Consider the following 16,745-nt stretch of genomic DNA (forward strand, 5'->3'; position numbering starts at 1 on the left):
TGTGTGTGTGTGTATGTGTGTGTGTACCTCAGTATCTCCAGTGTACAGTGTGGATTCTTCAGTACATCAGAGAGCAGCTTCACTCCTGAATCCTGCAGTTTATTCTTACTCAGGTTCAGTTCTCTCAGACTGGAGGAGTTTGAGCTGAGAACTGAGGACAGAACTCTACAGCTTTCCTCTGTCAGATTACAGTCAAGCAGACTGGAAGAGAAATGAGGAAATATCAGAACACTGATCTCAAACACACAAACACAGCCATAATCCAGCTAAAGTTAAAGATGTAACAGAAACATCGGTGTGTTTGTGTCACACACACAAATCAGAGGACAGGACACCACAGAACTAACTATTACAACCCACCAATACTGAGACCATCATCAACTGAAACATCTGTAGAACTTATTCATTTTGCAACATTACTGATGATCTGAATCCATTGTGAATTTGTCATAATAAATCAGATATTACAATAAAACAGCCTTGTGTTGTGTTCCATAATTATTATTGTAATAATTCTCATTAACAACAACAAGGTGGTTCACACTGGACATGACATCGTGACAGTTGTGACAGAGTTTCACTTGTAAAAATGTTTTCAGATGTTCTCTTGTCTACAGTACAGTGGCATGTTAAAATCTCACAATGAACGATGTGTATAAGTTTTAATCAGTTACATCAGTTTAATCAGACATATGTTTTAATAAAACAATCATTTGATCAATTAAGGTTTGTGGATGATTGGATAAATGATTGGATGGATGGATGGACTAATGGATAGATTGATGGTCGGATGAGTTTACTGTTTAGAATATAAAAAGAGAGCGAGGGAAGCACAAGTGTTAAGGTTTTTATCAGAGATTTTCCAGGACATTGATTGCCTTACACTAGAGATTAATGTGAACCTCATTAACACCATTAATTCAGGCTGTTGAGAGTTCCACGTAGATTACATCTATATAGGACAGAGTCCATGCTGTAATACAGAGATCAAGAGAGAGAGAGAATTAAAATAAACCAGCTGGTGATCAGGGTTGTGAGACGGATGTTGAATGTTGGAGCAAACAGTAACCGAATCCAGATCATGCTCTAAATCTGGATCATCTCACCAGCATAAATAATAAATGAAAAAATGTAAAAATTAATACACATGTAGATTTACATAAGAGTTGCACCAAAAATAGATATTCTTAAAAAGTAAAAAAAAATAAAAGTAACATTTTACAACTTGAGCAAGGAGAGCATCTTTATGAATGTTTTTAATTTTTAATCTCAAATGTTACTTTGTCAATAATCTCCATAAAAGATCATAAAGAATAATAAATTTGTATAATGTCATTAAAAGCAGAACAGATCAACAAAACCCCCAAGGCACTGGGAGAACATGCAAACTCCACACACACAAGGCGGAGGCGAGAATCGAACCCCCAACCCTGGAGGTGTGAGGCAAACGTGCTAACCACTAAGCCATCGTGCCCCCCTAAAAGCAGAACAGTTCAACAAAATGTGTTTTAGAGTACGAGGAGTTCTACATGACTGTCTAATCTTATTTCCTCAAGGTTTTGTAGTTTAACAGATTTTTCTTTACACAGATTAACAGCAACTTTGTGGAGGACTGTATGTTCTTATGTGATGCAGTTAATGGCTTCATAAAACTAATAAATTCCTCAAATTCAGTCATAAACAAATCAAATCAAATCAAATTTTATTTGTCACATACATATACATACAGGGTACGACATGCAGTGAAATGCTTTATGCAACTGTCCGGTATATAAAAATAACAAGGAATGCAATTTAGGATAAAAAATAAACAAGAAGGAGATAAATAAAAAAGTATAAACTGTATAAAAAAAGAAACTATATAAAAACTATATAAAATATGAAAATGTAAGTAGAGAAAATAATGTATATACATATGCATAAATATACATAAACATAAATGTGTATGGTTTTTAAAGATCCTTAGAGTCCTTAAAGTGTCCAGGTGCAGTATGGTCTGTAAATAGTGTATATAGTGTATAAAGTGGCACTGTGCTGTGCAAGTCCAGAGTTAAAGTGTCAATGCAAAAAAAGGTGTGCATAAAAACAGTGTGCATGGAGGGAGAGGTCCAGCACTATATCCTGGGTGCTTCTCCTCATTCTCTTTGTGTTTGCTTTCAGGGAGCGGAAGCGTTTCCCTGAACGCAACAAAGAAAAGAGTCCATTGTTCGGATGGCTGAGATCCTTTACAATCTTCCTGGCTCTGGTCCGGCACCGTGTGCTGTAGATGTACTGCAGGTCAGGGAGCTCAGTGTGGATGGCCACCCATATGAGGATGGGTTCCCCTTTGAGTCTGGTTCCTCTCAAGGTTTCTTCCTTTACCAATTTAAGGGAGTTTTTCCTTGCCGTTGCTGCCTGAGTCACCTCAGACTTGCTCATTGGGGATAAATACATACACATTGTGAACCATATATATCTAATAATAATCTTGAATTTTTATTATATTAATTCTTTATATTATTCCTTATGTTTTTGTACGTTCAGCTGACTGCACCACCCTCTGGAGGGCTCGCCTGTCCTGCATGGTGCTGTTCCCAAGGTGAGTGGATCAACATAACTGAGGAAGCTGCTGTTCCTCACTAAACAACACACACACAAACACTAAAGAAAAGTCAGAACATGAAAAACACAAACAACAACAGAAATGTAAACTAAATAATAACCCCAGACTGGACTGTGACCAATATGGACCTCTCAAGAAGGTTTCAGTCCAACAGTGTAAACTAACCAATAACTTGTAAGATAGATAGACATGTGGAATAAACCTACATACAGTGAAATATAGTACAATGGCTTCCGGGTTAGAGTGAATGCTGGCGCATCTTGGCTGCCGCTGCTCTCCCCGATAACAATAATTATTAAAATCATATGCACTGCATAGACTACAATGAGGATCTATTGTTTATGGCTTGTACTTGCCTGGACTGTGCTGCCTCTTGTACAGTCTGCAGTACTGTGTCAATACTCTGCTGCTGAACATTTTGATTTTCCGTCTCTGTTTGTATGATTCAACACCTCCTGCACTGCTTGAACATCCGGACATCTTATATAGGCCAAGAAGGAAATGTATTCATCGTAGCTCTCGGTGGAACTTCTGGTATAATAAGTCTAATCCAGTGATATAAAGTCCAGACCAGACCAAGCAACAACAACACTGTCAATTTCAGTCTTCTTAACATCCGCTCACTTATGAGTAAGAGGCATCTTGTGCAGGATCTTCCTGCAAATCGCAAGACTGATTTTCTCTGATTGATCGAAACATGGCAGCAACAAAATGACTTTATTGCACCCAATGACGCCATTCCGCCAGGGTTTGTTTACATCTTTCAACCATGTGATTCTGGTCGAGGAGGAGGTCGGGTGATAATCTACCCTGAGAAGTGGAGGCTGGTTCCTGCCTCCCACTCATTTGAGGCTGCAGTTTGTCGGCTCTCTGGATCTACTCCAACTATTATCAGCACTGTATACTGACAACCAAAGTTTAACAAGGATTTTATCCCTGACTTTGCTGCTTCCTTTGATGCCTCACTTCTCTTTTGGCTCTCAAGGAAGGCGGTCGCATTTTCTCTCCCTCTCGCCCCCCTTACTTTCCCTGCTTTGCTCCTCTCGTCTCGTCTATTGTCTTATACTCTGAGAGACTCTCTCCGCGCTGCTCTCCAAAATAAAAAATATCATGGATTTGACAAAATGGTCTCTCAACGCAATTGACACTATCTTCTCGATGAGAAGCTTGGGTTCGGGCTAACCTGACTGCCCTGCCAGAACATTCGCAGCTGGCTATACGATGGACGTGTGGGAGAGGTGGCGGGTCGTGTGTCCAGCGGCTCTTTCCATGGAGGACGTTGAAGATATCTACCTATTCGGAACAGGAGTTCTGCTGATTGGATTAGGCATTGCCCTGGTTTATCAAGGAAATCAGAAAACGGTGACAGCTGTCCAAAACCACCCAAGGCTGCCTGTCATGATTGATGCAGTGGGCAGAATGGTCAGCACTGAGGCTGGGACTATTAACCGCAATATGGATAACATCACGGTGAAGCTCACTGCTTTGGATACAGCTTTGGTTAACATCACAGAGAAGCTCACTGCTTTGGAAAGAAAAATGGAACGATTTGAGGACCAGAATGGACTAAAAGGGTAGTCGTGTAAATTGGAATGCGTCTACTCGCCCCAAGAGCAAACAATTCCAATCTTATCTGCTTTCAGCTCCCCTCAACCAGCACTGGCCTCGGCCAAGGGCGCTGTTGGAGCAACAATTCCCCTGGAAGAGCACTGCAGCGAGACGCTCTTGCGTTCCTCCTCCCACTTCCACAGACACCTGCTGATTGTTGAATCTGTCTGAGACCTGATCAAGGCTGTCTCCATGGCAACTTGCTGTGTATCGCTATGACAATCTTGCGGACTGAGGCACCGAGATTTGATGCCGGGAGCAGCGACTCTCCAGGCCTACACACTTACATACATACACACACACACACACGCACATATATAAAGATATGCACTCACCCCCCACCCCCCATCCATGCCTTCGCCGCTTTGCACCGCCAGTCTGACAAGCAGGTCTGTGACCATCGCTGAAGACAAAGGCTGCAGGACCTGATGGCTGCTTGCCTGTGCTGGATTACCTCCACCTCCCCACTCCCTTCACCTGTTGCAAGTCATGTGTTTATGGCGTACTGTTTATGTGCTTCTGTTGCTGAAGTGTTTTTCCTGTTCCCACACTGTACTCCCACCAGAGCATAGTCTGGGGGTTGTTTTATTTTCCTCCATTCCCTCATGTTATGCTGTATTTCTTTTCAATTCCCTGTCTTCCTGTCCTGTCCACCTTGTCATATTGTAGGTATTGTATGTATGGACAGGTTGATGGCTAATTTAGCTGGTACCTGTGACCAGTGACAATAAAGGCTACTACTACTATAAAGACACTATTGCTAAAGCTAAATCTACATACTATTCTGGTTTAATTGGTTCAAATGAAGGGAATTCAAGGGTTCTTTTTTCTTTATTGAAAAATTTTACAACACCCCCCGACTCACTTCCCTCTCATTTGTATTCATCTGATTTTTGCAATACTTTAGCATCATTCTTTACTTCAAAAATTGAAGGCATTCATCATCAACTTATGGCCACTCCTGTTTCTACTCCATGTGTCTCAGTTTTACCTGTTCCTACACAACTGTTCTCTGAGTTTATTCTACCCTCAATTGATGATATCTTAAAACTTGTTCATCAATCTAAATCTTCAACTTGTGTTCTTGATCCTTTACCAACTGTCCTTGTTAAGGCTACTTCTTCCTCTCTGTCCCCTTTTATCATGGGTATTATCTATTCTTCCCTTACCACTGGAGTTGTTCATTCTCTTTTCAAAACAGCTGCTGTAACTCCAATTCTAGAGAAACCAGGATTGGATACCAACAACCTTAATAATTTTCGTCCTATTTCTAATCTTCCTTTTACTTCTAAAATCTTGGAAAATGTTGTTGCTGCTCAACTTCATATTCATTTGTCTGGCAATAATCTATATGAACAATTCCAATCTGTTTTTCGCCCATTGCATAGCACTGAAAAGGCTCGATTATAAATTACAAACTTATTTGTATTTAAAAATTATTTGCTTATAGCAGCTGATTCTGGTTCTATCCATCCTCCTACTCCTTGATCTGAGTGCAGCTTTTGATACAATTTCCCACGATATTCTTTTAGACACGCTTTCCACTATTGGCATCACCAACACACCTTTGAAATAGTTTCATTCATATCTCTCTGATCGCACACAGTTTGTTCAACTAAAATCATTCACCTCTTCGACAGTTTCCGTTACCTCTGGTGTACCCCAGGGCTCTGCCCTGGGCCCTTTGTTATTTATTACTTACCTTTTACCCCTTGGACATATTTTTAAGCATCAGGTTGAGTTTCATTGCTATGCTGATGACACCCAGCTCTACCTTTCCACAAAATCGCATTCCAAACTCCCTCCATCTGCTCTTACTGATTGTCTCATTGACATAAAATCATGGTTTTCTGCAAACTTTCTTAAACTAAATAGTAATAAAACAGAATTTCTCATTATAGGCACAAAATCTGTGCTTAACAAATTTTCAAATTTTCTTATTTCCATTGATGAATCCCTCATAGCTCCCTAATCTCAGGTTAAATGTCTTGGTGCCATCTTTGATAGTACCCTTTCTATTACCTCTCATGTAAATAATGTTACTCGGGCTGCATACTTTCACCTTTGAAATATCAATAGGCTTTGTTCCTTTCTCATGACTCAATCAACCACTACTCTTGTTCACAGTCTAGTAACCTCCCGGCTTGACTATTGTAATTCCCTTCTGATTGGGCTTCCTCACAAAACCATTCATAAGCTGCAACTAGTTCAAAATTCTTCTGCCCACATTATCACTCGTACTTCCACTTACACTGGCTTCCCATTATTTTTTTTATACCGTATTAAGTATAAAATTCTTCTTCTAACATTTAAAGCTATCCACAATCTTGCACCCTCATATCTTCTTGATCTTCTACATACTCCAAAACCAACTCGCTGTCAGGACTCAGCCCGGACTTTGGCCATGTGCCTTTTCTTTACGTTCCATGTTCACGTGTCTGCCCCGCCCTTGTCTCTTCCTCCCCACCTCTGCACACCTGTCTCTCATGTGTCTAATTATTATTTAGTATTTAGTCAAGCCGCGTTGCCTTGAGCAGCGTGAAATCCTTTGTTTCCTGCTATTGTCGTCCTGTCTCTAGTCTGTGTCTATGTTTCGTGTTCATGTTTTTATTTAATAAATCCTGTTTTATTTTAGCGATCCTGCATTTGGGTCTTTTATCCCCGCGTACTGACAGAAGTCTGTGTCTTTGTTCCGTGTTCTTTTTTGTAAATAAATACTGTTTTTTTTTAATGCTAACCTGCATTTGGGTCTTTTATCCCCGCGTCTCGTGACAGAAGGATTCCGAATTTTATTATTTTTGCACATTTATGTGTACGTGTGTGTTTGTGTGTGTATGTGTGTGTGTGTGTACCTCAGTTTCTCCAGTGTACAGTGTGGATTCTTCAGTCCATCAGAGAGCAGCTTCACTCCTGAATCCTGCAGTTTATTGTAACCCAGGTCCAGTTTTCTCAGACTGGAGGAGTTTGAGCTGAGAACTGAGGACAGAACTCTACAGCTTTCCTCTGTCAGATCACACTCCCACAGACTGGAAGAGAAATGATGAACTGTTTGATTTTTAGAGAAATGAGGTGTTTCCATCAGTGAGAAATAAAGTGTCTACCTGAAAACAATGAGCTGGGATACAGGTTAGAAATCTGGGTGTAATAGTCGACTCTGACCCCAGCTTTGTTCCTCACATCAATAATATCTCTAAAGTCACATTTTATCATTTGAGGAACACTGAAATAATTTGTCCATTTTAATGTAAAGAAGAAACAGAAAAACATTTTCTATATTCAATCATTCCAAGTAGATTAGATTAATGCAACACTCTTTTATGTATTTCACAAAAAAACCTTTATACATTATATTATGTAACCAAATCACTCCTATTGTACAGGAACTGTACTGGTTACCTGTGACATCCACAATCATTTTAATATCATCTCAAATATTTATTTATCATCAACAAATGCTGACTTCCTTAAGGTGAATTTTAATAAAAAGAAGCTTCAGTCAAACTGCTTTTAGTGTCGCTGCTCCCAGAATGTGGATCTCACTCTCAGCGTTTATCCATCAGTCACCTTCACTAAATACATTTACAAAGCAGCTTAAACACAGTGTGTGTGTGTGTGTGTGTGTGTGTGTGTGTGTGTGTGTGTGTGTACCTCAGTATCTCCAGTGTACAGTGTGGATTCTTCAGTCCATCAGAGAGCAGCTTCACTCCTGAATCCTGCAGCAGTTTATTGTAACTCAGGTTCAGTTCTCTCAGACTGGAGGAGTTTGAGCTGAGAACTGAGGACAGAACTCTACAGCTTTCCTCTGTCAGATTACACTTACACAGACTGGAAGAGAAATGATGAAATATCAGAACACTGATCTCAAACACACAAACACAGCCATAATCCAGCTAAAGTCGAAGATGTAACAGAAATGTCAGTGTGTTTGTGTCACACACACAAATCAGAGGACAGGACACCACATCAGCACATTAACAGGAGCACGACACTACACTCACCTGTGACACATTATTCATCCGCTTTCTTTTTACCTGCTTGTACACTTGATAAGCAAAGAAAAAAGAACCCCATCAAAATAAAAATCTTCATATAAAAAGTCACATTTAAACTCCATCCTCTACAAACAGTTCAGTGTTAGAGAAAGAAAATCTTCACCACACATCTGAGTTAGCTGCCTAGCTTGTTTCTAACATAATAAGAAAATAAAGTTGAACATTTTCCCACTTCGTCTGTCCAATGTGTCGAGGTCCAAAATGATGATTGATGTTTTATTTACAGGGGGCATGGTGGCTTAGTGGTTAGCACGTTCGCCTCACACCTCCAGGGTTGGGGGTTCGATTCCTGCCTCCACCTTGTGTGTGTGGAGTTTGCATGTTCTCCCCGTGCCTCGGGGGTTTCCTCCGGGTACTCCGGTTTCCTCCCCCGGTCCAAAGACATGCATGGTAGGTTGATTGGCATCTCTGGAAAATTGTCCGTAGTGTGTGATTGCGTGAGTGAATGAGAGTGTGTGTGTGCCCTGCGATGGGTTGGCACTCCGTCCAGGGTGTATCCTGCCTTGATGCCCGATGACGCCTGAGATAGGCACAGGCTCCCCGTGACCCGAGGTAGTTCGGATAAGCGGTAGAAAATGAATGAATGAATGAATGAATGAATGTCTTATTTACCACGAGCTCAGTCCTTGGTAAAGTTTAGCAGTAGTGCAGACTGAAGGAGACTTTTGTTTTTCCTTCATATTGGGTTAAATTTTTAAAAAGCATTTATGTTTTATTTTTATTAGAAAGAACGAGAAAAAAAGCCATGACAGAGTGAATCTCCCCACAACACTGTGTCACACACAACAAAAGATGAGGAACTTGAACATAAAGAGATACTTGAAGGACATTAAAGTGTTTTAATATTTACTTTTTATATTTTCTATCCATATTGATCCCATTTTGACAGTCTGATGTTTTTCTCATCTGTGAGAGTTTTGTTAAATGTCACTTTCAAAATAAACAGAAAAGAAAAGGTCTTTCACTGGTGTTTAGTTCAGAAATGTCTTTAGTTCTTAAATGAATGCAGTTGTTTTGTAGATATTTTTTCATAAATTTTAGAGAACACTTAATTTTCATGATTCATATATAAAAGCTATAAAATGACTCATATGATGTTATAAGATTTTGTCCATGTGGCCCAGCCCTCAGTTCAGATATAACATGCTAGTGTAAAAAGTAGAGATGATCCGGATACTCGGCTGAAACGAGTATCCGGTACGGATAAAGCACTTCTACCGAGTACGAGTATTATACGAGTAATACGAGTCAATATCTGTGCTCGGATTGAATGAAAATCATCATTGGGTAGCTGATTGTGTCAGCGTTCTGTGATAGGCTAGTCACAGCGCCCCTCCCCTACACACATACAGATGTATTGTGTTGCTGTGTCTCGCCCTTGGTAGAATGCGACTCGCATTGCGTCTCTGCCTGTCGGAGTTTTTTTTCTTTTTTAAACCTTCAGCTGTCTCTAACCAGTAACCAGACACTGAGTGTCTGACACGTTTTTGCTGTATTTCATTAAAACATAAAGGTAGTAAGCTAGTGTTATAAATATTACAAATTAATTATTAAGCTACACACACACACACACCTGGTGTGGGGGGGAAAAAAATCACACTGATCATAAAAAAATTAAAAGTTAAAAAAGAAAGTTATGTTGTTCATTACATTTTACTTCATAATTGCACTGCATTGTTTTGTTTTCATTGCTGCATAACTTGTTCTGTAATATAGTTCGTTTGCTATCGTGATCAAAACCATTGATCTGAAGCTCAATCCTGATGCTGTCCTGTAAATATTTTTCTAATCAGCAATAAATATAACAATTTCTGATCAACCCATATCAATTGCATGCTTAAAATAACATACCGGTTAAAGCCCCGCCCATTTCAAGACAAGCCCCTTACTTCCAGGCTAGGCCCCACCCACTCCGAGTACAGATACAGATACAGATAATTCATATGGTTAACAGATACAGATATGGATACAGATAATGCTGTACTCGCTCATCCCTAGTAAAAAGTGAAACAATCTTCTGTAAAAGTACCAGAGGTTTGTTTAAAGATGATTAGAGGAACTATTAACAAACATTAATCCAAAGAGTGCAGTTCAGTGTTACATTAAAATAATAAACCATGCAGTAATACATTTATAAATAAAAATACTCACTCAGCTTTTCTGGAGGCTTTTACCACTGGCAGCAGCCTCAGAAGACATCCATGTGACTGATCATATTTCCTCAATTCAAACTCATGCAGCTTCTGTTCTGAGGTCAGTAACACAAACCCCAGAGCTGACCACTGAGCAGGAGAGAGTCTGGTGTCACTGAGACGACTGTTACCTTCTCTGTTCAGGTAAGTTTGTACTTCCTGCACTAGAGAATGATCATTCAGTTCATTCAGACAGTGGAACAGATTGATGGATTTCTCTGGAGATGGATTCTCCCTGATCTTCTCCTTGATGTACTTCACTGTTTCCTGTTTGCTGTGAGATCTGCTTCCTGTCTGTGGCATTAAGTCTCGTAAGAGAGTTTGATTGGTCTCCAGTGAGAGCCCCAGAAGGAAGCGGAGGAACAGGTCCAGGTGTCCATTCTTACTCTGTAAGGCCTTGTCCACTGCAGACTTTAGGAGATCAGACACGATTGGATTTCTGAAGAAATTAAAAATTCCAGTGCTTTGCCCCACAAGCACATTTGTATTTCTTAAAATGAAGCAGAAAAATACATATAAAGCAGCCAGAAACTCCTGAACACTCAGATGTACGAAGCTGAACACCTTCCCCAGGTGAAGCCCAGACTCCTCGCTGAAGATCTGGGTACACACTCCTGAGTACACTGACACTTCTCTGACATCAATGCCACACTCCCTCAGGTCTTCCTCATAGAAGATCAGGTTTCCTTTCTGCAGCTGCTGGAAAGCCAGTTTTCCCAGTGCCATGATACTCTCTCTGGTCTGCTGAGGATCAGCGTCACATTTCTGATGGTACTTTTGGTCCTTGTGTTTGATCTGAAAGATCAGGAAGTGTGTGAACATTTGAGTCAGAGTCTTGGGGATGTCTCCACCCTCTGCTTCACCCAACATTCTCTCTAGAACAGTGGCTGAGATCCAGCAGAAGATTGGGATGTGGCACATGATGTAGAGGCTTCTTGAAGACTTCAGGTGTGTGATGATTTTATTGGCCAGTCTCTGATCACTGATCCTCTTCCTGAAGTACTCCACTTTCTGAGGATCACTGAAGCCTCGTACCTCTGTTACCTGGACTACACACTCAGGAGGGATCTGATTGGCTGCTCCTGGTCTTGTGGTTATCCAGAGGAGAGCAGAGGGAAGCAGATTCCCCTTGATGAGGTTCGTCAGCAGCACATCCACTGAGGCTGACTCTGTCACATCACACAATATCTCATTCTTCTGGAAATTTAGAGGAAGTCGACACTCATCCAGACCATCAAAGATCAACAGCACTTTGTAGGAGTCACAATCTATTGATTCTAGTTTTATTATTTCTGGGAAAAAGTGATGAAGAAGTTTAATCAGACTGAGATTTTGCTGCTTCATCAGATTCAGCTCTCTAAAGGGAAGTGGAAACATGAAGAAGACGTCCTGATTTACTTCTCCTTCAGCCCAGTCCAGAATGAACTTCTGCACAGAGACTGTTTTTCCAATTCCAGCAACTCCTTTAGTCAGCACAGTTCTGATGGACTTGTCTTTAAAGAGCTCATTACATTTGATGGGTTTCTCCTGTGTTGCTGGTCTCCTGGACGCTGCCTCAATCTGTCTCACCTCATGTTCATTATTGACGTCTCCACTCCAACCCTCTGTGATGTAGAGCTCAGTGTAGATCTCATTCAGAAGTGTTGAGCTTCTATGCTGTGAGATTCCTTCATTAATTCTTTTAAACTTCTCTCTCAGTTTGGACTTCAACTTTGGCTGATACACAGAGGCGAGTTCTAATAAACAAAGTAATGTCTAGTTTAGTAATAAATAGTTATAATGCAAAATCATACAAACACTGCTCTTAATTCCTGACTGATGTACTAAATATTATTGAAGCTGGACCATGAACAGATACAACATGATATTAAAATTACATTTAAAACTAAAAGTGTTCATATCTAAAACTATTTCCTCTCTCTAAAGTGAAGCTGATGGAATAAAGTCATGACTCAGAGCTCTTACTGTTGTGCAGTGTGTTAGTGAGATCTGTGTGGTCCATGTTCTTCAGGATGTGCAGTGTGATCTTCAGCGCTCCCTCTCTGACACTGTGCAGATCCTCCTCATCCTCCACCTCTCTCTCAGTGCATGCTGGGTAATCTGGACTCAGGAGCTTCCTAAACCTCTTCAGCTCATTCTTTATCAGAGTGATGACTTTGTGTTCCAGCTCCTGGTTAGAAACACACAGGAACAGATCTAAATATTATCATGTTACACAGTGAGAGAGGTTTTTATTTTATCAAAAGAAGAGAAGTCTATTTTTATTATCACATGTAAAACTCATACAACTGATTACCCTTAATGCTGCTGCACATCAAGACATGACAAGGGATCACAACACACACATTACACACTTTAAAAACAACACACACACCTTGAATATAGAGTCCAGCTGATTTCTGCTGATGTTTGATTTTTGTGGTCTGTGAACAAACAAAACCCATCATGTAATATGGACTATATGTATTCATAGCTGCACAAATCACACACTAATAAATACAGACACAGATATTTAACACTATCCTCTTAACACAATACACTGATTTCAGGATTTCCTAACTGACACCAACATGTTTAGAAACAAATGTTTGAATAAATGAGTAAAATCTTTATATTGTCATTAATGTCCCAGGTGTAAATGTTCTTCTGTAGCATCACAGACCCTCCAGCTCAGGGACTGCAGACTGAACTGAACTCTTAAAGCACTTTTCCTCACTGCCAGTCCGAGAGCTGCAGCACTGCACAGTTTAGTGTTTTACTGCTTCAACACCTGATAAAGCTCATGAAGGGCTTCATAATGAGACGAGTGAGTTTGATCAGGTGGAACACTGCTGTAAAACACCTCACTATACTGACCTCACATCAGTAGAACTGTCTCTGGCTCTGAAGGTAATTGGACATCCCATTGACTGGTCACTCTTCATGGACACACAGCTGGGTTCTGGTGAGTCTGATCTCTTTCCCTCCATCATTCTAGAATTACAACAGAAATATCAGCAATAATTAGTACTCTGCTGTCTCAGCACTGTTAACTGCAACAACACCTGATAAAGCTCATGAAGGGCTTCATAATGAGACGAGTGAGTTTGATCAGGTGGCACACTGCTGTAAAACACCTCACTATACTGACCTCACATCAGTAGAACTGTCTCTGTCTCTGAAGGCAATTGGACATCCCATTGACAGGTCACTTTTCATGGACACACAACTGGGTTCTGGTGAGTCTGATCTCTTTCCCTCCATCATTCTAGAACAGAAATATCAGCAATAATTAATACTCAGCACTGTTAAACAATGTGTTCATCATTAAACACTAATAATTCCATATTTTTAATTCAGATCCAGTCTGTACACTTATTCAAACAGGAGACAGGCCTCATAAGTCAGGAATTACACTGATATCAGGAGTCCCAATCACAGCTAACTGACTCAGCTGGGTCTTAAAGCCTGTAGAGTTCACTGACACAAAGCTATGCTGCTCTTATGCTCCACATTACACGTTCCTTTTTACTCTTCTCTCAGTGAATGATTTGTCTAAACTGTTCTTAGATCAGATCAGTGATATATTCATTGCTATTAAACACCTTAAAGCAAAGTTGAGTTCCTGTGTTAACTGGTGAGTGTTTAGAGATACAGATGTGTTCCCATGTGTTCGGTGTGTATTTATTGCTGGTGAACGTAAAAGTTATAAAAATCAAGTTATAAAACAACCTGTGTACATTAAAGCTTCAGTACAAATCCACAAAACTCTTCGGCATCTAGTGTCACTTCAGTGTGTTTATATATTAGAGCTTTAGATACTCACTGTGTTTTTACTCCTGAAATCTTTTAGCTTTCACTCCACACAAAATGGAGCTGCTGACTTTCACTTTCATTACAGTTTTATAGGTCAATGCTGTAGGTAAAACGCGGAATGGAGTTTAATTTATTAGGCATTCCTCAAGCAGAATGGATTCGACTGGCGGCGCTCTGAAAAGGGAACAAACATATGTGCTGAATAGAGACGGTAAAAGTGGGTGGGTCCAATATTATTGGTCTTAAAAAGTGGGTGGGTCCAATAGTACTGGTCTTAAAAAGTGGGTGGGTCCAATATTATTGGTCTTAAAAAGTGGGTGGGTCCAATATTATTGCTCTTAAAAAGTGGGTGGGTCCAATAGTATTGGTCTTAAAAAGTCAAGTCAAGAAGCTTTTATTGTCATTTCAACCATATATAGCTGTTGCAGTACATAGCAAAATGAGACAACGTTTTTCCAGGATCAGGGTGCTACATAGAACAAAGACAGGGCTAAGGACTTGTAAGTAGTCTTAGCCACATAAAGTGCAACTGTGCCACCTGGTGCAAACAGTACAGGACAAGACAAGACAGACAAGACAGTGCAGGACAAAAGACAGTGTAGACAAAAAATTACAAGACAATACAAAAAGTACAAAAAATGCAATACACAAAAGACAATAAACAGTAAACAGAAACAGGGCCGACTGAGCAGTTTAAATACTGTGTGTGAATACTGAATGTTCAAACAATATTTTTTGCAGTAACATTAGAATGAACACAGTTTCTTAGCAGCAGGTCCTTGGGATAATATATAGAATTGTGCAAAAAACAGCAAATGACTGAAATATTGTATAGTATGTGTAGAACAGCTGAAATGTTGGACAGTTTGTGCAAAACAGCAAAAAAGTGTGCAAAACCAGCATGTAAACAGTTTGATGGATTGTAAGCAGCATGTAAACGGTTTGATGTGTCAGTGTGTGTGTTTTGTGTGGGTCTGTGCAGTCCATACAGATGATGTGTGTGTATGTTGTGCTCAGTCCAGTTCAGTTCAGTTGTTGAGAAGTCTGATGGCTTGTGGGAAGAAACTATTACACAGTCTGGTCGTGAGGGCCCGAATGCTTCGGTACCTTTTTCCAGATGGCAGGAGGGTGAAGAGTGTGTGTGAGGGGTGTGTGGGGTCATCCACAATGCTTTTGGCTTTGCAGATGCAGCGTATGGTGTAAGTGTCAATAATAAAGGGAAGAGAGACCCCAATGATCTTCTCCGCTGTCCTCACTATCCGCTGCAGGGCTTTGCGATCCGAGATCGTACAGTTCCCAAAACAGACAGTGATGCAGCTGCTCAGGATGCTCTCAATGGTCCCTCTGTAGAACATGGTCAGGATGGGGGAGGGAGATGCGCTTTTCTCAGCCTTCGTAGGAAGTAGAGACGCTGCTGGGCTTTCTTAGTGATGGCGCTGGTGTTGAGTGACCAGGTGAGGTTATCCGCTAGATGAACACCAAGAAATTTGGTGCTCTTGACAATCTCTACAGATGATCCGTCGATGTTCAGTGGAGAGTGGTCGCTCTGTGCTCTCCTGAAGACTACAACCATCTCTTTAGCTTTATCCACATTCAGAGACAGGTTGTTGGCTCTACACCAGACAGTTAGCTGTTGCACCTCCTCTCTGTATGCTGACTCATCATTCTTGTTGATGAGACCCACCACGGTCGTGTCATCGTTGAACTTGATGATATGGTTCGATCTGTGCATTGCTGCACAGTCGTGAGTCAGCAGAGTGAACAGCAGTGGACTGAGCACACAGCCCTGAGGGGCTCCAGTGTTCAGTGTGGTGGTGCTGGAGATGCTGTTCCCGATCCGGACTGACTGAGGTCTTCCAGTCAGGAAGTCCAGGATCCAGTTGCAGAGGGAGGTGTTTAGTCCCAGCAGGCTCAGTTTCCCAATCAGGTGCTGAGGGATGATTGTGTTCAATGTGTTCAATGCTATTGCATCGTATATGGAGTGGTTTGGATGATACGCGAACTGTAGGGGGTCCAGTGTGGGTGGTAGTTGGGTCTTGTGCCTCAATGTGCCACAATGTGCCACAATGTGCCTCATGACGAGCTTCTCGAAGCACTTCATAACTATGGGTGTGAGTACAACGGGACGATAGTAATTGAGGCAGGACACTGTAGACTTCTTTGGGACAGGGACACTGGTGGTAGTCTTGAGGCACGTAGGAACAACGGCACTGCTCAGGGAAATGTTGAAGATGTCAGTAAAGACATCTGCTAGCTGTTCTGCACATTCCCTGAGCACGCTGCCAGGAATGTTATCTGGTCCAGCAGCCTTCCGTTGGTTAACTCTGCATAGAGTTCTCCTCATGTCGGCCGTGGATAGACAGAGTATCTGGTCGTCAGGGGGAGGGATGGTCTTCCTTGCCGCTATGTTGTTCTGCACCTCAAACCGAGTGTAGAAGTCGTTCAGCGCATCTGGGAGGGAGGCGTCGCTATCACAAGCAGGTGAAGCTGTCTTGT

At 41.1% G+C, this 16,745-nt stretch overlaps 1 protein-coding gene across 2 annotated transcripts in view; it reads right to left on the minus strand.

Moving 5' to 3' along the window:
- LOC132845460 (NACHT, LRR and PYD domains-containing protein 12-like) overlaps window positions 1–16,745 on the minus strand; it is an 80,300-nt gene that overhangs the window by 1,241 nt on the left and 62,314 nt on the right. The window contains exons 1-9 of one of the 2 annotated variants that reach the window (XM_060869441.1): window positions 14,260–14,395; window positions 13,585–13,701; window positions 13,311–13,427; window positions 12,829–12,877; window positions 12,420–12,624; window positions 10,414–12,190; window positions 7,859–8,035; window positions 7,063–7,236; window positions 28–201 (exon numbers count right to left, since the gene is read on the minus strand). In XM_060869441.1, the coding sequence (XP_060725424.1) occupies window positions 28–201; window positions 7,063–7,236; window positions 7,859–8,035; window positions 10,414–12,190; window positions 12,420–12,624; window positions 12,829–12,877; window positions 13,311–13,427; window positions 13,585–13,700 (2,789 nt within the window). In that variant the 5' untranslated portion in view covers window position 13,701; window positions 14,260–14,395. Of the gene's footprint in view, window positions 1–27; window positions 202–7,062; window positions 7,237–7,858; window positions 8,036–10,413; window positions 12,191–12,419; window positions 12,625–12,828; window positions 12,878–13,310; window positions 13,428–13,584; window positions 13,702–14,259; window positions 14,396–16,745 lie in introns of those variants that run through there. The other variant, XM_060869439.1, reaches the window with a different exon arrangement.

The sequence above is a fragment of the Tachysurus vachellii genome, chromosome 5 (genome assembly GCF_030014155.1).
Source record: "Tachysurus vachellii isolate PV-2020 chromosome 5, HZAU_Pvac_v1, whole genome shotgun sequence".
Taxonomy (NCBI): domain Eukaryota; kingdom Metazoa; phylum Chordata; class Actinopteri; order Siluriformes; family Bagridae; genus Tachysurus; species Tachysurus vachellii.